Source organism: Phalacrocorax carbo, chromosome 22 (assembly GCF_963921805.1).
Source record: "Phalacrocorax carbo chromosome 22, bPhaCar2.1, whole genome shotgun sequence".
Lineage (NCBI taxonomy): Eukaryota > Metazoa > Chordata > Aves > Suliformes > Phalacrocoracidae > Phalacrocorax > Phalacrocorax carbo.
Genome location: NC_087534.1, coordinates 4755492 through 4775473, shown reverse-complemented (window position 1 = coordinate 4775473; position 19982 = coordinate 4755492). Strand labels below are relative to the sequence as shown.

Here is a 19982-nt window from a genome sequence, read left to right as displayed (position 1 = left end):
GCCAAACGTGCCCTCCGGTGCCACTTCATTGCTGCTGGAAGGGGGGGGGGGCACAGACCCCAGCCCCACACAGTGATGCTCCGGGTGCAGCTCTGTCCCTGCCCGGCTCCCGCAGTCCCACTGGCACAGGGTGGTCCATGGGGGGCGGGGCTGGGGGCTACGCCCGAGGGACCAGGTTGGTCCGCAGGGGCAGCAGTGCTTCCACCCACTGCCCGGGCTGCTGGAGCAGGCGCCCCCACACCTCCCGCTCCTCTGCCGTCGAGTCCATCCAGCCCACCGGCAGCCCGTAGCTGCTCCCTGCAGAGAGACCACTGCTGTCACCCCCCTGGCCACGCCACTGCCACCACCCACCCCCCCCCGCAAGCCACGGGGGCACCCCAGGGTGTGCGGGGCTCCCCCCTCACCTGTGCCCAGGCTGAGCCGGATGCCGCCCAGCTGGCGCTTGGAAAAGGCTTCGTGGTGCCAGAGGGTGAACTCAGCGCACGCCTCGGCCAGGTCCTTGGCCTGGAAGCCGTCGTACACCATGGTGTGGTTAAAGAGGGGGTTGAGGCTCCGCTTCACCACCCGTGTCTTCTGCCGGCTCGCCTTGCTGTCGTCCGGTAGCACGTAGCTGGGGGTGACGGCGGGGTGAGAGGGACACACACCCCCCCCAGCCCCTCCGGGTGCCTCCCAGGGTGCCCCCCTCCACCTTACCACTGCACGAAGGCGTCCACGGTGCCGCTCTGCAGGGGGATGAGGCTCTGAGCATCCTTCACCCAGATGTGCAGCTCGCCCGTGGGTGGCAGCCCCCCGCCTGCAGGTAAGAGGGTTCAGGGGCACCCTGCCACGCCGGACCCCACCCCAGTGCCCACGGGCATCTCTCACCTTCTGAGCCGACAGGGATGAACTTCAGTGCCAAGTTGAGGTTGCCTCGGCTGGTGAGACCGTCTGAGGAAATGGGTGTCTGGGGACGAGGGGGGGAGTTACGGGGGGCTGTGGGTGAGGGTGGGTGGTCTGGGGGACTGGGAGCTCACCCGGGGCTGGAGGTTGAACCACTCGGGGCGTGTGTTGGCCCAGTCCCAGGTGCCCAGTGCGATCTCCACCTCCCCCAGGAAGAGGTTCCTGCCCAGGCTGTCGTGGTGCCACACCGAGAGGTTCAGGGTCCGGCCCAGCAGGTCCCTCTTCTCCAGCTTGTACTGGCAGGGAGGAGACACAGCAGGGTGAGGTTATCCACCACCACCCCCCAGCCCTCTCCCCTTGAACCAGGGGTACCCCCAAAAGACACCCCAAAAAAAAGGGTTGGAAACCTTGAGGGTCTCATTGAAGATGGGATCCAAGCTCCTCTTCCGCACCGTCGTCTTGCGTTTGCTGCGGTTGGACTTATCCGGCAGCAGGTACGTCTTGATGTACCTGGAGGCAAAAAATTGAGGTGGGTGCAATGGGTACCACTGTGGGCATCGCTCGGACGTCCCCGCTCGGGGCTGGGGCACTCACGGGTCCGACCGCTGCTTCTTGGCCTCGGCCAGCTCGCGGCACCGCAGCACATGGACCTGCAGCTCCTTCTTGGCCGGGTCGTAGCGGAGGGAGAACTGGACGCAGCCCCGCACGGCCACGCTGCCCAGCTCGCCCTCGCTGTACAGGCTCATCAGGCTGCCACTCAGCTGCAGGGCAGCAGGACAGGATCAGGCCCCTGGAGATGGGGGGGTTGGAGAGGTCACCCCCCCACCCCAGCAGCCCCCAGCCCCGTACCGTGGAGGAGCTGAGGCTGGACACGGAGGAGCTGGTGGTCAGCAGGCTGCGTGGGGGCACGTGGCCGTTCTGTGGGGACACCCGGCCCAGGGATGCCTGATCCGGCTGGGGGGTCCCCGGCCCCTGGAAGTGCAAAGCAAAGCGGGGTCAGGTTCCCCTCCAAGACCCCCGTCCGCAGTGTGGGCTCCTAGGGGCACCCAGCTCCGAGCAAGTGCCCGGTGCTTGGGCACAGCCCGTGCCGTGCTGGCTTTGCACACCCCAGACAGCCCCATATAACCCCCCCCCTCCAGCCCCCCAACCCCATACAGCCCCTCCAGTCCCACCATCCCACCTGCCCAGCATCGGGGCCACTGTGCGCGGAGTCGGGCTCCTCCTCGTTGTCCTCAGCGCTGGACGTGCTGAAGGGGTTCCCACCTGCTGTGCCACCTGCGAGGGCACGGTGTGGGTGGGGGGGTCCCGACATGGCAGGGGTGGATGGGGAGAGGGCGCCCTTTTTTCAGCAAGAGGAATGAGCAGGCAAGCAAGGGATGGGGGCCAGGAGGAAGTAGGAGGCTAGTAAGCCGTGCTGGGTGCTCCAACCCCCCCAGATCTTGACAGCACCAACCCCCCCATCATGGTTACCTGGCTGGGCCAGGACATCCTGCTCCCTTGCCAGGATGTCACCCTGCTGCGGGGGCTGTGACACCAGCATCCTCTCCAGAGCCGGGGCTGTGGGGCTGGGCTGCAAGGTGGCACACAGGGGAATGGGTGAAAACGGGCACCCTGGGGACCCTCCTCTCCCCTCGGACCAGCCCCTGTGGGTCCCTGGGACAAGGTGGGGGGTGTTCCATGGGACATCCCCCATCGCTCCCCATGCTATGGGGTTCAGGATTGTACTTTGCAAGACCGTGCATAAGGCTGGCCCCAAAGCCAGCACCCTCCTGGGGTGACACCACAAATCCCTCCCTGCCAGGATCACGGCAATTTGAGGGGGGGTCCAGGCTACGGGGTGCTCCCCCACTGACCGAGCCCATCACCAGGGTGTCGGGTACCGGCTGCAGGTGCTGCTGTGCCGGCTCAACCCCCACACCAGGCACCGACCTGGGGCTCTGCAGCCGCCTGCGCCTCCTCCGTAGGGGGGCTGTGAGAAGAGGCGATAATTAGATTCTCTCAACAGGGCATCAGGCTAACGAGCACTTTCTCCACCCTCCCCCCCCCCCGCAACATTCCCAAAGATATTTATAGAGCCGGGGTCCAGCAGGGCTCCAGAAACCCCCCTGGGTGGCAGACGGACACTGGGATGGTGGACAGACACCAGGACAGCACAGCTCTGGCCATGTCATCCCCTTTACCATGTGCTCTGCTCCCACTTCCCCACCTCCAGCTCCCCCTGGGCACCTCAGGGCCGTGCCACCCCCAGCGGGGTACTGATAAGAGATGCCACCAGCCCTGGGGCACCTGTGGGGTGCAAGCCCCCTGCCCCCCCCCCCACCTCACCTCTCCTCCGGCTCCACCACACCATCCTCATCCTCCTTCTCCTCGGCCAGCAGCTCGCCAATGGCCTCCAGCTCACCCAGGCTGGGGCCACGCTCCAGGTTCCCTGTTCCTGGGGGCAGCAGGGACCTCAGTGGGCTGAGCCCTGGTCCCCAGCGTCCCCCCCCCGCCGTGTCCCCGTCCCTCACCTACCCCGGGGCCGCCTCCTGCGGCGGATGGAGGCGCGGACGAGGTCGGAGCCCAGGTGGTGCCGGTGGCGCTGGGCACGGGCGTCACAGAACCAGTCCCCGGTGAGGGTCCTCAGCCGCACTGGGTCCGACACTGATTTGCGGAGCTTGCTGGTGGCAGGAGGGTGGCGTTGGCTCCCCCCAGCCCCAGTGCTGCCATTGGCCCCTGCGCCACTGCCCCCATCACCCTTCCCAAACTGCTGATGGAGCCACCAGCCACTGTCTCCAGGGGGTTTGGGACCCCTGATGCCGGTGTCACCCACCATGAGGCTTCACACTGGCTGGTCTCAGTGGGTGCCCCCATTTCCAGGGGAAAGGGGACCCCCAGCCTGGCTGCTCTGTCCCCAAGGGAGATGGACCCCAGGCTAGCTGCTCTTTGGGGGTGCTCATGCTGTCCCCAAGGGTGACGCTGAGCAGGGGGTCCCCAGCCTCACCTGATACGTCCCTCCTCGTGCCGGCGGAGCTGCCAGTCGCGGCGCAGGACCTCGGTGATGGCACGCTGCTCCTCCTCCGTCAGGAAGCTCAGGTCCAGCAGCGCCTCGGCCCCCACCTCCAGCGCCATGGCGGGATGGGGGGGCACGGCGGGGGCACCCCGAGGTGCTGGCCTAGGTGGGTGCCGAGAAGCGGGGGGCTGCGGCGGGGGGTGCTCAGCGTGCCGGGCATGCACCAGTGATGCCAGCATCCTGAGAAGGATGGCAGGGCCGCTTTGGGGTGAGAATCATCCTGACCCTCTGCAAAGAGATGGCGTGGAAGCTCAGCATGCACCCCCCCCACACACACACACATTGCACCCCCCCTGGGACCCCCAAGGGGGACAAACCAAGGGGTGGGATTGTGCTGAGGGCGCCAAGGGAAGGAGCTCAGGCAATCCCATGGGCGGGCTGCAGGCAGGCCCAGGGAAGCCCTGCCACTCCTCCTGCTGCCAGGCCCCGCTGCCGGCCCTGTGCCAGGGCCAGCCCTGCCTGCTGCCGGGATCCTGCCCGCAGCCCATATTTGCAAAGGGTGTTTGCTCAGGGCCTGCTCTGCCCTTGCCTGCTTTCCCACGGGTTTCATCAGGTGCCACGGCACCAAGACGGGGGCTCAGCTGCTCCCATGATGAGCTGAGACTGAACCAGGCTGAGACCGTACTCAGCTCATCACAGCTCCCAGGGTGGCGGGTGCAGCAGGGGCTCTTGCCCCACTGCCCGGCATTGCCTCACCACTGCCCTTCCTGGCCCCAGTGTTGGGAAAGCGCTGCCCGGCGCGGGATGCCAAGGGCAGGAAATTGCAGCAGCGATGGGGCAGGATCGGTCCTGCCGCCCCCCACCTCCCCCCAGCCCCCCCGCCACCCTGGGTGCCCCACCAGGATGTGGGCACTGGCACACACCGGCATGGCTGTGGGGGGCCCACCTCCACCGTGGGGCTTGGACACCCGCTCAGCCCCAAAGGTGATTCTGTTCCTGCCCCACAGGTGGCCCTGTCCCCAGCCCCACAGAGGGTCCTGTCCCAGCCCCACGGGTGCCCTTATCCCAGTCCTGTGGGTCATCCTGTCCCTGTCCCACAGGTGACCCTGTCTCAGCCTTGTCCCCAGCCCCACGGGTGCCCCTGTCCCGGCGCAGGGGGGGTGGGGGTGGTGGTGGGGGTGTGTGTTTTCTAGACATCCCCCAGTTTTGGGGATCCCAGCCCAGGACCCAGCCCAGGATCTGAGCACACCCGTGCCAGTGGGCAGGCCGGGTGCCAACCCCACCACGGACACCCCACTCACAAGCCAGCACTAGAGACCACCCCCCCCACATCACACACCAGGGACACCACCACCACCTGGACTCCCCCCAACACCCCACTCCTCACACTAGGCGGGGGAGCCTGCGGCACCCGCCAGCACCCTGCACCCAGCCAGGCTGCACGGGGCTGGGTGGGGGTCTTGGGGGACACATACCGGCTGTCACCGGGGCTGGGATGATGCTGCCGCTGCATCCCCACCGCAGCCTGCTCGTATCCTGTTTACTGGCGGCACACGGGGGTTTCCCCCAACCCCGGAACACAACCGGCACCCAAAAAAGTCACCCAGGTCTGGCCCAGGCACTGCCGTGGTTCCCCAGCCCCTGCAGGGACCCCAGTGGGTGGGCACAGCCGGGGCATAAACAAGCACCCACGTCCCGCTGCTGCAGAGGGGTGCTGAGCACCCTGCCTCCCACCCTGCACAGGAGACCAGTCAAACCAGTTAAACCTCCCCAGAGTTAAAGCTAAGCCACAACTGGGGGGGGCGCGCATCCCCCCTTTTCTCTTTGCAAGCAGCCCACCGCGATGGAGGGGGGCGACAGACGGGGCAAAACACCCCCCTTCCCAAATGCACCCCCTTGGTGTCCCCCCAGCAGCCCCCTGGGGACTAGCAGGCACCAGACGCCCCCCACCACAGCCCAGGGCTGCACCTCCCAGCACCCCCCCCATCCTCCTCCCTGCACCAGGGGTCCTGCAGCCCATCACCATGGCCTCAGACCCTGTCCAGCCCCACCGGCCAGGCCAAGCCTCCAGCACAGGGAGGAGGAGATAAAAGGCACCGCAGAAATTCGGGTCCCAGAGCCCCCATCCCACCCCTCCTTGGTGGGGAGCAGACAGGTGGGGGGCTGCAGCCCCCCAAGCAGGGTGAGAGGAGCCAGACCCCCAAACCTGCCCACCCCAGGGTGCCGGTGCAGCCCCGCTGTGGGATAAACAGTGGTGTCAGCCCCACGGCTGCCCTTACCTGCCCAGGACTGTGCGTGGGGGGTCACGGTGGCTCGTGTCACCCCTCCCAGCACCCCACGGGGACCCTCGTGGCGGTGGGTGGTCCTCGGTCCCCACCCTCAGCAAGGTGCTGGTGGCCTAGAGCTGAGTCAACCGCAGGCGAGCAAGCGCCTCCTCACCCCGGTGGCGCGAAAGCAGGGACTGGAGCCAGCAGCACCTGCTGGACGGGACTGAACTGGGCTGAACTGGGCTGAACTGGGAGGTGTCAGGCAGCCCGGGAAGGGGTGTTCCAGAGGGGAAGCGCCCCGGGGTAGGGGGACCCCAAGCCTGGTAGAGGCTTGAAGCCAAGGCAGTGGGGATGGGGGGCATGGGAGAACACCCCCCCACACACACACACACCCCCCCCACCCCGTTCGCACCCAGGGGTTTCTGGAGAGCGCACGGGGCAGGATGCGGCCTCGGGGTGCTTCATCCGGCGCAGCTCTGAGAGAGCTCACAGGCTGTACTGGGGGGACTGGGCTGACTGGTCTCTGCTGGGCATGGCAGGGTGCCAGTAAATCCAGTAAATCTGCCCTCTCCACAGCACCCTGCAGCCCCCCACCCCCACCCTGAAAGCCCATTGTGGGGCACTGCGGGGTCCCCGCAGCTTTGCAGAGCCCCCATCCCACCGGGCATCGCCAGCTCCATGGCCCCCATCCCACAGGACAGCCCCAGCCTCCAGCCTCATCCTTCAGCTACCCCCAGCCCCACAGCTCCCATCCTGACCAGCACAATCCCATCTTGCTCCGAAGGTCTCCCAACCACCCAGGGCGAACCTGGGTGCTCAGCCCCACGCAGCATCAGGCCAGCAATGCCTGGCAGTGGTAGCCCCCAGCACCCAGGCCAGGAGCGGCACAGCGGGGGCCCGTGCCTCAGTTTCCCTGGGTCACAGAGGGAGAGCTGCTAGCTGGGGAGGGGTCAGGCTCCCCGCCAGGCTCCAGCCAACACCCCACCAGCTTTACAGGGAGACGGCAGCGCTGCTGGGGGAGGCATTGCAGTGGGGTGCAGCGGCAGCAGCCTCGGTAGCACATGCTGAGCACAGGACCGCAAGAAAAGGGGATTATTTTTAGCGTGGTTTCTAAGGAAATGAGACTTCAGCAGCGGCTCTGCCTGTCTTGTCGGTCGCCTTCCCCTTCCTCCCCTCGCAGGGCGCTTGCTGCTCAGCGCCGACGGGGAGAGGCCCCAGACGGACAAAGTCCCTGCTATGGGTGGCTCTGGAAATGCAGCGAGCGTGGCCAGGTCTCTGTGGGGGACGGTGGCTTGGGGACGGTCCTGTCCCCACGGGGGCTGTTCGTGGGCTGGTGCCTCTGCTCCGGCTCACCCAGGGCGGGCACCGAGCCCTTTCCGTGCATCCTGGCCCAGGACCCTTCGTACCAGCAACGTACAGAGCGAGAAATGTTAATTGGCTGAGGCTGGGACAGGAAAAGAGGAGGCAGGACCTGTCCCCTTCTCCTGGATCTCTCGAGATGGATGGACAGATGGGTGGGTGGACGGGCGGATGGTACCTGACACCTCGGTGATGGGCAGTGCCCCTCCTCGGGGCCAGGGGCAGGCGGCTCGGGGCAGCCTGGCGCACGGCGCAGCACAGACAGAGCCAAACCTGTGGCCGGAGGCGCAGGGGCGCAGCGGGTCACATCCTGCGGTGTGTCCCCACCGCATCCCCAGTGAGTTTGCTGGGTCTCAGCCGGAGCCACCGTCGCACTGCGGCGCCTGTGGAGTGGAGCCTCCCTCAGAACCTCCCTCGGTGCCTCCCTCCGCCTGGGGTGGCCGTGGCCGGAGGCTGCGCCAGCCCGGTGACACCCAGGAACACCCTGGCCACCGGCACAAGGCGAGCAAGGCGCTGGGTCAGCCCTCGGGGACGGTTTTCCTTGCAGAGGCCCCAGAGCGAGCCAGGCAACCTCGGTGGCCTGCAGCCTGGCTCCAGCCACATCCCGAAGCATCATCCACGGGAGCAAACCCCCCTTCTGTCCCCCGGGTGCCGGGTGCTGGGTGCTGGCAGCGTGCCCGTGGGTGCGCGGAACAGGTTCTGCCTCATTTCTGCGCTGGGTGTTTGGGCAGCAGGGAGGAAGCGGGGGTGAGGAGCAAGTCCTGTCCTGCTCCCCAGCCCTGCTGCACCCCACAGGCTTGTTCTTCGGGTCCGCGAGGCGCAGGCAAGCCTGGATCTCCCGGGGAGGGGAAACTGAGGCAGGGAGCACAGGCCAGGGTGTTGGCAGTGTTTCATCTGCCGGTGGGTTCGCAGGTGGGGGAGCAGGGCAGCACCCTGGCTGGGTGGGCACACCTGTGAGACCACCAGCTGAGGGCACCCAGGGTGGTCTGCAGAGCTGTGGGGGGGCATGGAGGGAAACAGGCTTTTAAGGCTCCTGCGAGAGCTGAGCTCTGCAGACACCAGCTGCCAAGAGCATCTCCAGAGGGACAGGGGCCCTGGAGCGGCTCCAGCGCACGTCCCACCAGCCAGGAGGTGCTGAGTGGGCCGTGGTGGTGGGGAGAAGGCTGGGAGGGGTGGGGGTCCCTCCCACAGGGACCCCGGAGGGGAAGGCAGGACTTTGCCCTGACGCAGGCAGCGGATGCAGGAGATGCCAAATCCCCCCACAGGCACCAGCTGCAGGACATAAAACATCTCTGCAAAACAGGGTGGGGGTGTTTCACACCCCAAAGCTGCTCCATGGACACACATCCCCAGCAGCCTCCCCCAGCCCCAAACCCGCCCCTTCCCTTTCTGGCATCGCTTTTACACTGCCACATCCACCCCCCTGCAGCGCTGGGGCCATCTGGCCCCATGCCCCTCTCCCAGGGGCTCAGCTCCCTGAGCCCTCTGCCCTCCCGGTGCCTTTGATGTGCTGCTCCAGCGCTTCCTGGGCACGCAGGGATGGAGCCCAGCTCCCATCTGGACAGAGTCCAGCTCCCAGGGGCTGGGGGGGCTGTTTGCTTGCAGTCATCCCCCCCTTCATTTTTAATTTTTAATCCCTGCAATAGAGCAGGGACCTTGCAGCGATTCCACCTCTGGCTCTGGCTGGGGATGGTTTGCAAGGCCTGCCTGGGAAGGCATCAAGAGCTCCAGAGTTGGGTCTTGCACCCCCTTCCTCTCCCCTGTCTGGGAAACAATGTGGATGACGGGGTGGCTGAGGATGAGGAGGGAGCTGCGGCCTCGGAGGCAGCCCAGCCACTGCGGCTGGCGTTTTCAAAAGCTTCCACCGTGTAAATGCTTAAGTGCAATTTGATATCGCTCCCCAGGGAGCCCTTTGATGTGCACCCCTCACCACTAAGGGGATGAAAAACAGGGGCCCCCTCCCCTCCAGCCAGCTGCAGCAAAGTGACCCTGCTTCAAAGGCGGCTCCATGCCAGCCCCGCGCTGTGGCATGGCTGGCGATGGGGCACCCGCTCCCCCGTCCCCGCAGGGAGGTCCCCAGCTCCACTTTGCAGCCTCCATCCCTCCTGGGGCTGGGCTGGCCACGCTGAGAGGTAGGAGGGGAAAATGAGAGGAGCAGGGCTCACACAGTCCAGCCTCCTGCCACATCCGGAGAGCTACAAGCACCCCCGGCACCCGAGTGTGACTATCTTCGCACATTCAGACTGGCTGCTTCCATATAATCCCCAAATGCCGTGACCCGAACCGTGCGGCTCAGCTCCCACACACCCCCAGCCAGATTCCCTGCAGCTCCCCGGGCAGCAGAAGCAGGTTAGAAAAAATCCTGCCGCACTGGGGAGTCCAGCAGGGACCCAGCAGGACAGTAACAGCAGTACAGAGCCACGCACGCTGGGCAGAGCATGTTCCTGGGGGGGGGTTGCATCCTCACCCCGTGCTCCAGTGACAGCCATCTGCAGGGTAAAACCCTCGGAGGCTGCCTGCCATCCCCCCTGCTGCTGTTTTGCAGCCCCGGAGCCAAAGCAGGGGCTGGAGTTAATGCAGCCGCAGGAGCAGCATGGTTTGGATCGAGGGGCTGAGCAGAAGAGGATCCAGGTGCTGTTTCGTAAGATGGCTGAGCCGTCAAATCCCCAAGCCTTGTACACAACCTAATTTTAAGGCTGATCTACTTCCCCCACCGCGTGGCTCTGGCCTCTGGATATCAGATGTAACGGAAAATCGGCTGCTGCATTAGCAATCGTTACAGCACTCGGAGGCCCAGCTTCCCTCGCTCCCAGTTCAGGCAGTGGTATCCTGCTGGGAGAGGGGAAAACGAGGCCGGCTCTTCGCATCCCACTCTGTTCTCCGCTCCTCCCGGCAGCCCCAGGCCCCGCACACACATCCCCTCCCCAACAGCTTGCATGGACATGGAAGGTGGGGGGCTCTGTGCTGGTGGGGGAAAGGAGCCTGGAGGGCAGTGCCCCCAGTCTGCAAGAGAATAAGAGACACCAGAGATTTAGAGCTATGGAAAGGGAAGGTATTCACAGCTAAGGGGGATCAACCTGCAAGAGGGGGCTTATCTTCTAAAAAAGCCTCCTCCTCCCCAGAGCTCTCGGCTCCCCCCTGCCCAGGGCCACGCAGGGTTCTGCCGCCCCAGGCAGAGGCTTAGGGACCAGCAAAGGGCAAGAGCCAGCAGAGAGAAGGTGGCCCTTCTCCCCCGAAACAAAACAAAGGCCCTTGGAAGGTCCCCAGCTATGAGTCCCAGTGTTAAAGCCTGCAAACCCTTCCTATGCTGTGGCAGTTGGGTCCCCTGGCCCCAAAAACCCCCCTTCCCAAGGGCAGGTCTGAAAACAGGGCTGCGAGTTTCGCCCTGGAGCAGAGCAAAGGGCAAGGTCATAAAGTAAAAGGTGTGGGAGCTTCGGGGTCCAGCTCCTGCATGCGGCCAGACACGCTGCCGTGGGGCAGGAGAGGGGCCGGAGCTCAGCGAGGCGGGGGAGAACACCAGCCCTACTCCCAGCTGGATGGAGAAAAGAGCCTCAACAATAAGAGATGCGGCACTTGGAGACATCCACAGAAATAAGTTTATTTCCCCTACCGTCAGGATTATGAAACCACAGAAGCAGAGTTTAAATATTTACAAAGTAATCCAGCGCCCCACAGAGATCAAGAGAACAAAGGATGAGGGTACGGAGGGCTCGCCCTCGCCAAAGAGCAACAGCAACGCCACAGAGCTCTGCAGCACAAGCACGTGCGAAGGGGAGAGGAGCATAAAACTGGTGTCTGGAAGGTGAAGGACAGGGTGAACCTTTGATGTGGGTAGTCAAAGGGGCACTGCGAAGAAGCCGGTGGTGAGATGAAGGAAGCTGCAAGGAGAGGACATTCCTTACCTCCCCCACCGCCCTTCTGCCGCCTCCCACGCCCAGAGGAAGCAGCCCACTCCCCACACGACCGGAGCTGCTAGCTGCGGCGCTGCTGGGAAGCCACGCCGAGCACTGCCGGGGTCTCTCCACACTCCCGCAGCGCTGGGCTGACACTGCCGCAGCGCAGGAAAACAGTAAATCCAAGCAGCCCACCCGCCTCTCCCAGCACCTGCGGGCACTGTCCTTCATTGCGTGAGTACCGACAGCTTCGCATGTCCGGCGCAGACGCATGGGCTGGCTCTGCGGTACCTCAGCTTTGGGCCTTGCTCTCCTGTTGGCCGTGTTTTCTTCAGATGCCCGGAGTCATCCTCCGTCTGTCGGTGGAAGCGGGTGTTCAGGCAGGCCTTGGGCGAAGCGCCGCCCTCCTTCGCCAGCAGCTAGCGCTCCGACTATGAGGCTCTTTTGCTGCTGCTCGATAAGTCTCCGTTCGAATCCCAGATCTGGTAAAAGCGTTAGGAGCAAACGACAAGGATTTTCACGGTGGGGAATGGCACTCAACATGTTTCCAGAAGTCCCAGGAGCGGGGACTGTGGCCAGCAGCCCTGCTCCCAGCCTCCCCCGACAACTCGAAGTCTCAGCTTTGGCAACGCTTGTATAGCTTATTGATAAAACACTGAATCAACGTGTGAGACAGGCCTAAGAGTCTCTAGGTTATTGCTACTGCGTAAGACAGGTTGGCTTCAGCCCTGGGGCCAGGGACTCTGAGAGCATCCTTGGCAGGTCACTCTGAGAAATCATACTTAAATGAAAAACAGAGGCAAAGGACTAATCTCTCCCGTTCAGCTGGCTTGTCCTAGGGCACATTAGGCAGGAGGCTCGCTGGGCGGAGACCGCAGCAACACAGGGTAGCTCGGTAAGACACCATCCTTTCATTGTAAGGTTCTCTTTGATCAAGATCTTGGCCTTCTAATCAGCCTCAGGCCCAGCACCCTCCAGCCTGCTCGCCGTACAGGCTTGAAATGACTGCACAGCACAGACACTGATGACTATTTCAGTTCCAGGTAGACGAGGAAGGGTGCCGAGGTCTGCACGGCTCCTCCACCCACCCCAGAAAAGCTGACACCAGATGACAGAGAGACAAAGGGATGCCAGGGAGGAGGGAGAGATTTAAGGGGCTATTTAAAAGCGACTGAGGAAAAGGAGGAAATGCAGAAATCAAGAAGCCGAAGAGGAGTCCCCCATGCCTAGAGGAGCTGGGGAGATGGTTGTGGATGGGAAGGCACACGGGGACAAGTCTGAAAGCCAGCACGGTGATGGTGAAGGTACTTCCCAGTCAGAGGAAGCCACAGGGACAGCAGGCAGTGGAGAAGAGCTTTCTTGCTGGCCACAAGCATTCCTTGCGGTTGAAATCCATCAGGTAGCAGGGTAAAGAGCTGGCCTTTCAAGGCATGCGTGGAAAGGCTCTTCTCCCTCTGCAGTCAGAGGAGATCAGCTCAACTGCACATAACCCTTCAGCTACGCTTCTTCTAAAAAGCCACTTGGCTCAGAGCCCCACAGAAAGCAGCATCTGCAGGCCAGAGCCTCAGCAAACAGACCTGGACCTCTCACCCTGGGAGAGGCTCTGGGTCGTGTCCAAATTCACTTCCTGCCTAGCACTCAAGAACAACCTACCCCCTACTACGCATCCTGCCTGATCCAGGGCTCAAAAGGCCCGTCAGCCCCCACTGCTGCCAGCCCAACACCTCTCACATCAAAGTCAGTCCTGCTTTTGCTCCAGGTGTGCTCTTCAAAGCACGCCAAGGAAGTAAGCAGACCTTCTTGCTCACCCTCCCAGAAGCAGCCGCAGGAAAGCCAGTGCCCCAGTTTGCTGCTGCAAAGCCCAGCCAGAATACGGATGCTTTCCAGTCCCTTCACCTTTTCTTTTAATCTCTGATGGCCCCACTAAGCTCAGGTCTCAGGTGCTGCTCTCATGGATGCTTTCAAAACCCTGTGCTACGCCTTCTGTCCCAGAAACGTGTACCTGCTGCTGCTGCCACCTCTGCAGGCTCAGGTGTGCTGCAACAAAGTACTAGGGACCAAAGGAAAGTAAGTGGCTCATAAGAAAGTGGCTCGTGAGAAGCGTTAACGACAATTTTAGATATTCTGAGCACAAGGAGAAGCAGGGGAGCTGTATTTTTTTCTGGCACAAGCTAAAAGGGACTTAGCAGCAGACTCCCAATTTTGCAACAAGCTATTGAAAGTGTGCAGACTGCCATGAGCCATACCCAAGCCAGTCGATCGACTTTCCTGCCTTTCTGGGCTCACCGGCAAGACCAGATGTATTTGCCCTGCCACAGAGCGTTCCTCTGCGCGTCTCCTCAGAGGAGCGTCCCACCGCCAACGCCTTTCCATCCGTACCGGGGAGACCGCCAGCGAGTGCCGTGGCACCGCGCGTCCCCACGAGGAACCCCACACCTCCACTCTGAGACATGTGCTGCAGGAGAATCGCGCAACAGGGAAACAACTACAACTTCTTGGAGACTCGGGAAATCTGAGGAAGCATCTGATGAGGTCTGCCAAGAAGAAGAAACCAGGTAATCAGAGAGAACCTTACAAGGTGTATCTGCTCGTGCTCCTGAAGCAGGAGGCAGGGTTTGCCTTGTGGCTTTTTACTTGGCACTGAAAGCAAAGGTGCCCACGCCGCTCCTCTCCTGAGCGCGTTTCTACCTACCAAACTGCAGAAAGGGAGCGTGTTCAGGGAGAGAGCAGGAGGCTTCGGGACCCCTGACACTGGGAGACACCATCGACAGGACAAAAACAGAAGGAAAAGAAGCCAGTTCCAGGAAACAAAGATGAGCTGTTACAATGGAGTGGAGTTGCCACCTTCCCCAGAAAACGCCTCCCAGAGTCCCATGCCTCCATCTTGCTGGATCAGTCACAGTTTCTTCCTTCGTGTGCCCACGGGATGGGGAGTTCACAGCTGCCATCACCGCAAATGAAGTGTCAGAACAATGGTCACGATCACCCCCAAGAAGAGGATAAAGGGAAGCCAGGTCTTCACAAATCCCCCTATGCTGCAAGATGGAAAAAAGAGGGAGGGCTTAAATGTAAGAAATCAGCAGAGAAAGACAAGAGGGAGAGAAGGATGTGAGAATAACTGAAGAAATCAGAGGAAGACAGAGACCCTTCTGACTTATCCGCTGGCAGCACTGCCATACAACACATCCTGGAGATTGTCTGTGTTAAAAATTGAAACTAAATCAGGTCCACAAATGACTGTATCATGAACAATAGGGCTGGAGTCTCCTTCCAGCTTAAATTCAAATCAAAGACTAGCACGTTTCGTATCTGCATAGACAGGAGACCACAAAAAAATGAAACGCCGTTACTGCAGGCCTTGTTATTCAGACTGCGTTTAACCAGGACAGCAGGGACTACACTTGCCTAAAAGCTGGCAGAGAAGATCTTCCAGAACGCGGAAGTCCCAGCAGAAGTGGAGCAACTAAAAAGCTTTATGTCATTGTAGAATCTCCTCTTCAGGCACAAGGGGCTGAACTGGAGACTAAGCACCTTTTCTAGTACGGAAAGCTCAGGGTTTACCTCTCCGCTCAGGCTGGAAGCTTCACGCCCTTTGGAAATGTGACTAGTTTTTATATAAACAAGATTCAAGAGAGGGAAGAGAAACCAGTAATCCTTGGAGACAAGCCATTCTGTGACCTTATGTTCTGACCTAACCCAGTCAAAAGACAACACAGAGTGAGATTTGCTTTAGCTAGCATTTCCCAAATTCCAGGCACCCTAAATTAGCTGCCAGATACAGTATTTCAGGAGCAGCATCTAGTGCAACCCAGCAAGCACTCTTGGTTCTTCTCCTAAGAGGCAGCAGGCAGTGACAGTACCGCCTACCAGCAACATACACCCATGTGTTGTGGGGGAGAGATGTTTATCGCTTCTCCACGGGACAGTCTCAAGCTTTGGAGGGCTAGGAAGAATGCAAGAAACAGAGCCCCTTTGCCTGCTGAATCTAGACTTCTCAGCTCACCTTACATACTTGCCATACAGGAGTGAGAAGAAGCAGAGTTTCACCATGTTCCAGGAGGTGCTGTTATCGTATCTCATCAAGTTTAAGGCCAGAGCCACGTGAGAATGGCAGTTATCGCAGCAAAGGTTGTGCTGGAACAGAAAAAAGGGGCATGGGATTATAAGTCCTGTCCCTGAGGCTCCCCAGTTCTGCACCCTGTGCTGGTGCAGACCCACGGGTCCTGCTGCTGCAGCAAGTGCCCAAAACACCGGGGAGATATTCCTGCGCACAAAGACAGGACATCGGCGTCGGAGCCATACCATTCGGTGCTTGTACTCCTCCGAGGCATCATGTACGGCCGTGTCCCAAGCATTGGGACCAGTGGAGTATACTTTGCTGGGATCCAGTTTCCAGTACCTACAAGGATGAGAACAGATCCCTTTGCATTACTGCTGCACCATCACAACTTCTTGCTCTTCCCAGCAGGAAGATGCTTAAAGGACTTAGAGAAATCCACTACCTCTGGAGTCCACAGAGCCGAGCATTTCCAGACAAGCCTATACCGCAGAGGGCAGCAATAACTAATGCTCCGCACCCTCTGCCCGACAGCACCCCAGTGAGAGAAACTGCAGACCTCAGGGGCACAGACAAAACTCCAAACCGCTTTCACGGCCCATGATGTGAAACCTTCAGGCCATTCAAAACGTAAACCTGATCTGACAGACACACAAAACCCAGGCACCTCTCCTCCTCCCCCCAGAAAATCATTAACAGGATGTGAGCGATGACAGTTCATTAGTAGAGCACAGGCCGTATTTACTTGGAGCACTTGTTGTTAACATTATCTTAAAATGTTCTAGCCTTTCCCTTTTTTTTTTTTTTTAAATAAAGGCTCCATACAGCTCTCATTATACATTGCTGTCACGCTTCTAAAAAGATTTAATTTAATGTGGTTTCTTGAAAAGCAGAGACACAGTAGCCATCTACTTGAATTAGGGCATCTGAACAACAAGAAAAGCAATATTATAGCATGTCTGTCTCCATGAATTAAAGGACATCTGCAGGTCAGTTGGTTAGTTTAATAAAAACTAACAAGAGCACTTACTTCACTGGCTTCCCAAATGCCATGTTGTCTTCCTACAAAAAAGGAAAAGCGTCTCAAGAGGATAACCCCGCACAATATTCATGACATGCCTCTCGCTGGAAGGCCTCACAGCCCGCGATCGCTTAGTGATAAAACTGCCACACTGCCTCAGCAGTCTCAAGGCACCAATCTTATTTGTGTGTCTGGATTTAGATTTCAATTGTTTTCCTACTCCTCTTCTGGGCATGAGCGTATTTATACTCTATACAGGGTGACATCACCTAGCTATATGGTATATGCACCTTGTTCCCCCTGCCCCCCCTTTTTTTTAACTGTTAATGTCTTGTTAGCTATAAATTGTAGGTGTTCCAATCTATCAAGAGCATTAATCATCCCAACTTAAAACTCCCTTACTTTCAAAATCCACCAGACTATAAAGCAGTTTAGAAGACTGGCACATACCTGATGCTAAGCAGCATGACAGTAACAGGCACGCAGAAGAATTTGGAAGGCAGCTTCTGTTACTCAGAATTAAGAGGATTTAGGTCCAAAATTTCCCATTAAGAGCCTGGACTACAAGATTTTATTTTTCCCCTTTCTGCTCACCAAACCAAACTATCCACTAATCATATCTCCCAAGTGAACTCCACTGGACACCAGCCCACAGAATAATAGTAAAGATCAACAACCTTCAGAAACACCTAAGCCATTACTTTGTAAAACTGTGAACTCAACAAAGGTGAGAAGACGACCAAGCGCAGATGCTGCTTAAGCACCTGGATCTATCGTCTACTTACTGAGACAAAGTATGGCCCCGCGAAGTCCCGAATGACTCCGGTCGACGTGCAGATACCCATGTGGCCGATGATCGGGAAGAGCCACCTACCGAAGCAAGAAGCGAACCATCAGGCTGAGATATTTGCCCCCCCCGATCGCACCTCGTCACCAGGAGACTGCCAGACAACCAGCTGCATAGCGTGGGACAGACGGGAACAGTTAATGTGTTATACGCAGCCGAGAGATGAAAGCAGGTGAGCCAAAGCCAGGCAAAGATGCAGAAGAGGTACAAGCAAGAGAAAACCAGGCCGGGAATACCCAAAGCTGCGCTCTCCTGACAAGCGGTTCTAGGGTCAGCTTGTCTGTGGGGCAGTCGGGCTCTGGGATTTTACCGTGAGCGGCTGCGGTCATGGAGAGCGCAAGGCTCCAAAGGCCTGCGCTACACGCGTCCCTGGCCAGGGCAGGGCGAGCCCCAGTATCCCAGAACAAACTGATTTGTGTATCCAAGTAAAAAGGTTAGATCCAGGAGAAACCGCCTTGAGATAAAACCAGACTTTCCGCTTCAACAAGCGAAATGAGGTCACCCTGCCCGTCTTCCCATCCACACTGCAGCTTCTCACAGCACACTAGATTTAAGCACCCCAGACAGAAAACAGGGCTCCTGGCTCCAGGAAGAGCATTCCCTCCCCTAAATGATCCCATTATTTCAAAGACCTTCTCCTCCCTGCTGGATATTTACAGCCCCAGGGAGCAGCAGGTCTATATCCCAACCCCCTCCCATCATCACCACTTAGAAGTAAATACTTCAGGCCAAGTTACAGCTCTCTCCAACATCCTCCGGCATTCTCAGGTCTGCTGACCTCTCTCTGATTTCCCACTCTTCTCTCCCAGAGGGACTGCGCGCAGCGACTAATATTTCAGAACAGATTACAGCAATGCTAAACAGAAACAGGTTCATAAGCCGCGGCTCAATTAGAGATCCTGAAACCATCAAAATAAAAAGGGACCAAGGAGGCTGGATGTTATGAGGAAAGACAAGCCATACAGGCCGATAAGCAAGGCTGAGGTTATAAATAGCACGTAGCTCCTGTTGATAACATAGCCCCGCGAAGTTTGGTGTCCTGCGCTTGCATCGCTTACCCTCTGCATGTTCCTATCTGGTGTGAGGCAAAGCAGCCAGACAGCTTGGCTATCTGTGCAATGTCTTATCAGCCAGAAGGTACGGCTGAATATAACGCTGTCACAGCATTGCCACCTTCAAAGGTCTAGACGCTTCTTCCTTTTTTTAATTCTCCTCTCAGCACTGACTAGCTTTCAAACCTCCAAATCCAAGGATGACAGGAAACGTCAGAGGGGGAAAAAAGGAGCTATTATGCAATCTTATGAGAGATTTTGCCAAATGACATCGAAACTTCTGCTGCAAAACAAAATCAAGAGGAAGATGTCACTGTTCACGGGGGAACAAACCCACAAATACAGATGCCCGGTGACTTTGGCAGCAGGGCAGCTCTTTTCATCAACCCAGCTGGAGATAAGAAGGTTAAAAACTTTGGGAAATCCGCCAGGAAAAAGACTGAAGTGGAAATTTTAAGCAATCAAAAAAGAAAAGAGGTAAAAGCCAAAGCTGGTTTGTAGCTGTAGGCGAGACAGCAACAGGAAAGGTGCAGCGTCTCCTCAGCGAGGTGAGTTGCTGGTGCCATTCCCAATCCTGGCACCGACCACGCCGCGTCTTCTACCTGACTTTCAGCTCTGGCTCAGTAAACATTATCACCTGATTTGAACCGGAGGGGAAGAGGAAGGCATAAAAATAAGCCTTCGTGTTCCCAGACTACCCCCAAAGCCACATTTTACAGCCTTTCATTTTCCCATGAAACTCAGAAGTTCTCCTTGGAGCCTGCTTACGTTTGGCTGACAAGACCGGGAAGGCAAATGGACTTCTAACTCATTAAAAGCAAAGCGCAGCGGCTCTCCTCGAGGCATAAGGTGGTCTAAGATCTCCATAGCCAAACCTTTGCTCCAAAAAACATGAAAGACTTCCCACATTTCACTGGATCCCCTCCCGCTCCTGCAGAGACAGGCCCGCTCACCGCAAAGCGTTCCCCACACATGCCCTTGCTGCGGGGAGAGGAGAGCCCTACCCCCAGAAGAGCATCCCACACGGGCCCCGAAGCAAGCTGGCACCCCAGAAAGCGGGCCGGGCGCGCTGCCTGCCCCGGAGCTGGCCGGTAGCCCCGGTCTGTCTGCCCCGAGGCGGGCCAGCACCTGGGCACCCCTAAGCACGGCGGGCTCCCTGCCGGCTCCGGGGCAGCCCGAGCCCCCCGCAGCGGCCCCAGGGGAGGTGAGGGGTGCCCCGGCCTGGGCCCTGCCCCGGCTGCGAGGCGCGGGCCCAAGGCCTGGGCCGGGCCGGGCCCTGCCGCCGGTGCCGGCGGGGAGCGCGGGGCCCCGCACTCACGTCAGGACGGGGATGGGCGTCCACACCACGCAATAGGGGAAACGGCCGCGCTCGGCGTCCAGCCCGGCCCCGCCGCCATTGAACTGCTTCATCTTGGCCTCCGCTTCCGCCATCACCGGGGCCCGCCCGCCCTCCCCATCCGCCGCGGGACGTCACTTCCTGGAAACCGCGCACGCTTCCGGGTACGGCCGGTAACCAGGAAGCGGGAGCGCGGCCTAGCCCCGGGGAGGGGTGGGAGGGGGCAGCACCGGACCGAGCCCCGCGCCCCCTCCTCCGGGCACTGCCCGCTTTGGGGAG

At 59.8% G+C, this 19982-nt stretch overlaps 2 protein-coding genes across 3 annotated transcripts; both read right to left on the bottom strand.

Moving 5' to 3' along the window:
- Positions 1-24: 24 nt before the first annotated feature.
- SYTL1 (synaptotagmin like 1) lies at positions 25-6297 on the bottom strand. The gene is made up of 15 exons (XM_064471221.1): positions 6151-6297; positions 3863-4159; positions 3394-3539; positions 3205-3313; positions 2809-2848; positions 2350-2449; positions 2060-2154; positions 1729-1851; positions 1474-1640; positions 1287-1389; positions 1014-1175; positions 865-943; positions 694-793; positions 405-610; positions 25-297 (listed from the first exon to the last, which is right to left on the bottom strand). Exons 2-15 carry the CDS (start codon positions 4108-4110, stop codon positions 158-160), a joined length of 1818 nt encoding a protein of 605 aa, XP_064327291.1. The 5' UTR covers positions 4111-4159; positions 6151-6297; the 3' UTR covers positions 25-157.
- Positions 6298-11070: 4773 nt separating this feature from the next.
- On the bottom strand, positions 11071-19840 carry TMEM222 (transmembrane protein 222). 2 transcript variants are annotated; one of them, XM_064471209.1, is made up of 6 exons: positions 19686-19840; positions 17254-17338; positions 16478-16509; positions 15693-15789; positions 15394-15524; positions 11071-11872 (listed from the first exon to the last, which is right to left on the bottom strand). In XM_064471209.1, the coding sequence occupies exons 1-6, from the start codon at positions 19796-19798 to the stop codon at positions 11767-11769; spliced, it is 564 nt and encodes a 187-aa protein (XP_064327279.1). In that variant the 5' UTR covers positions 19799-19840; the 3' UTR covers positions 11071-11766. The 2 variants fall into 2 exon arrangements, with proteins under 2 accessions (XP_064327279.1, XP_064327281.1); XM_064471211.1 differs by having other exon boundaries at positions 11071-14425; positions 19686-19838.
- Positions 19841-19982: the final 142 nt, after the last annotated feature.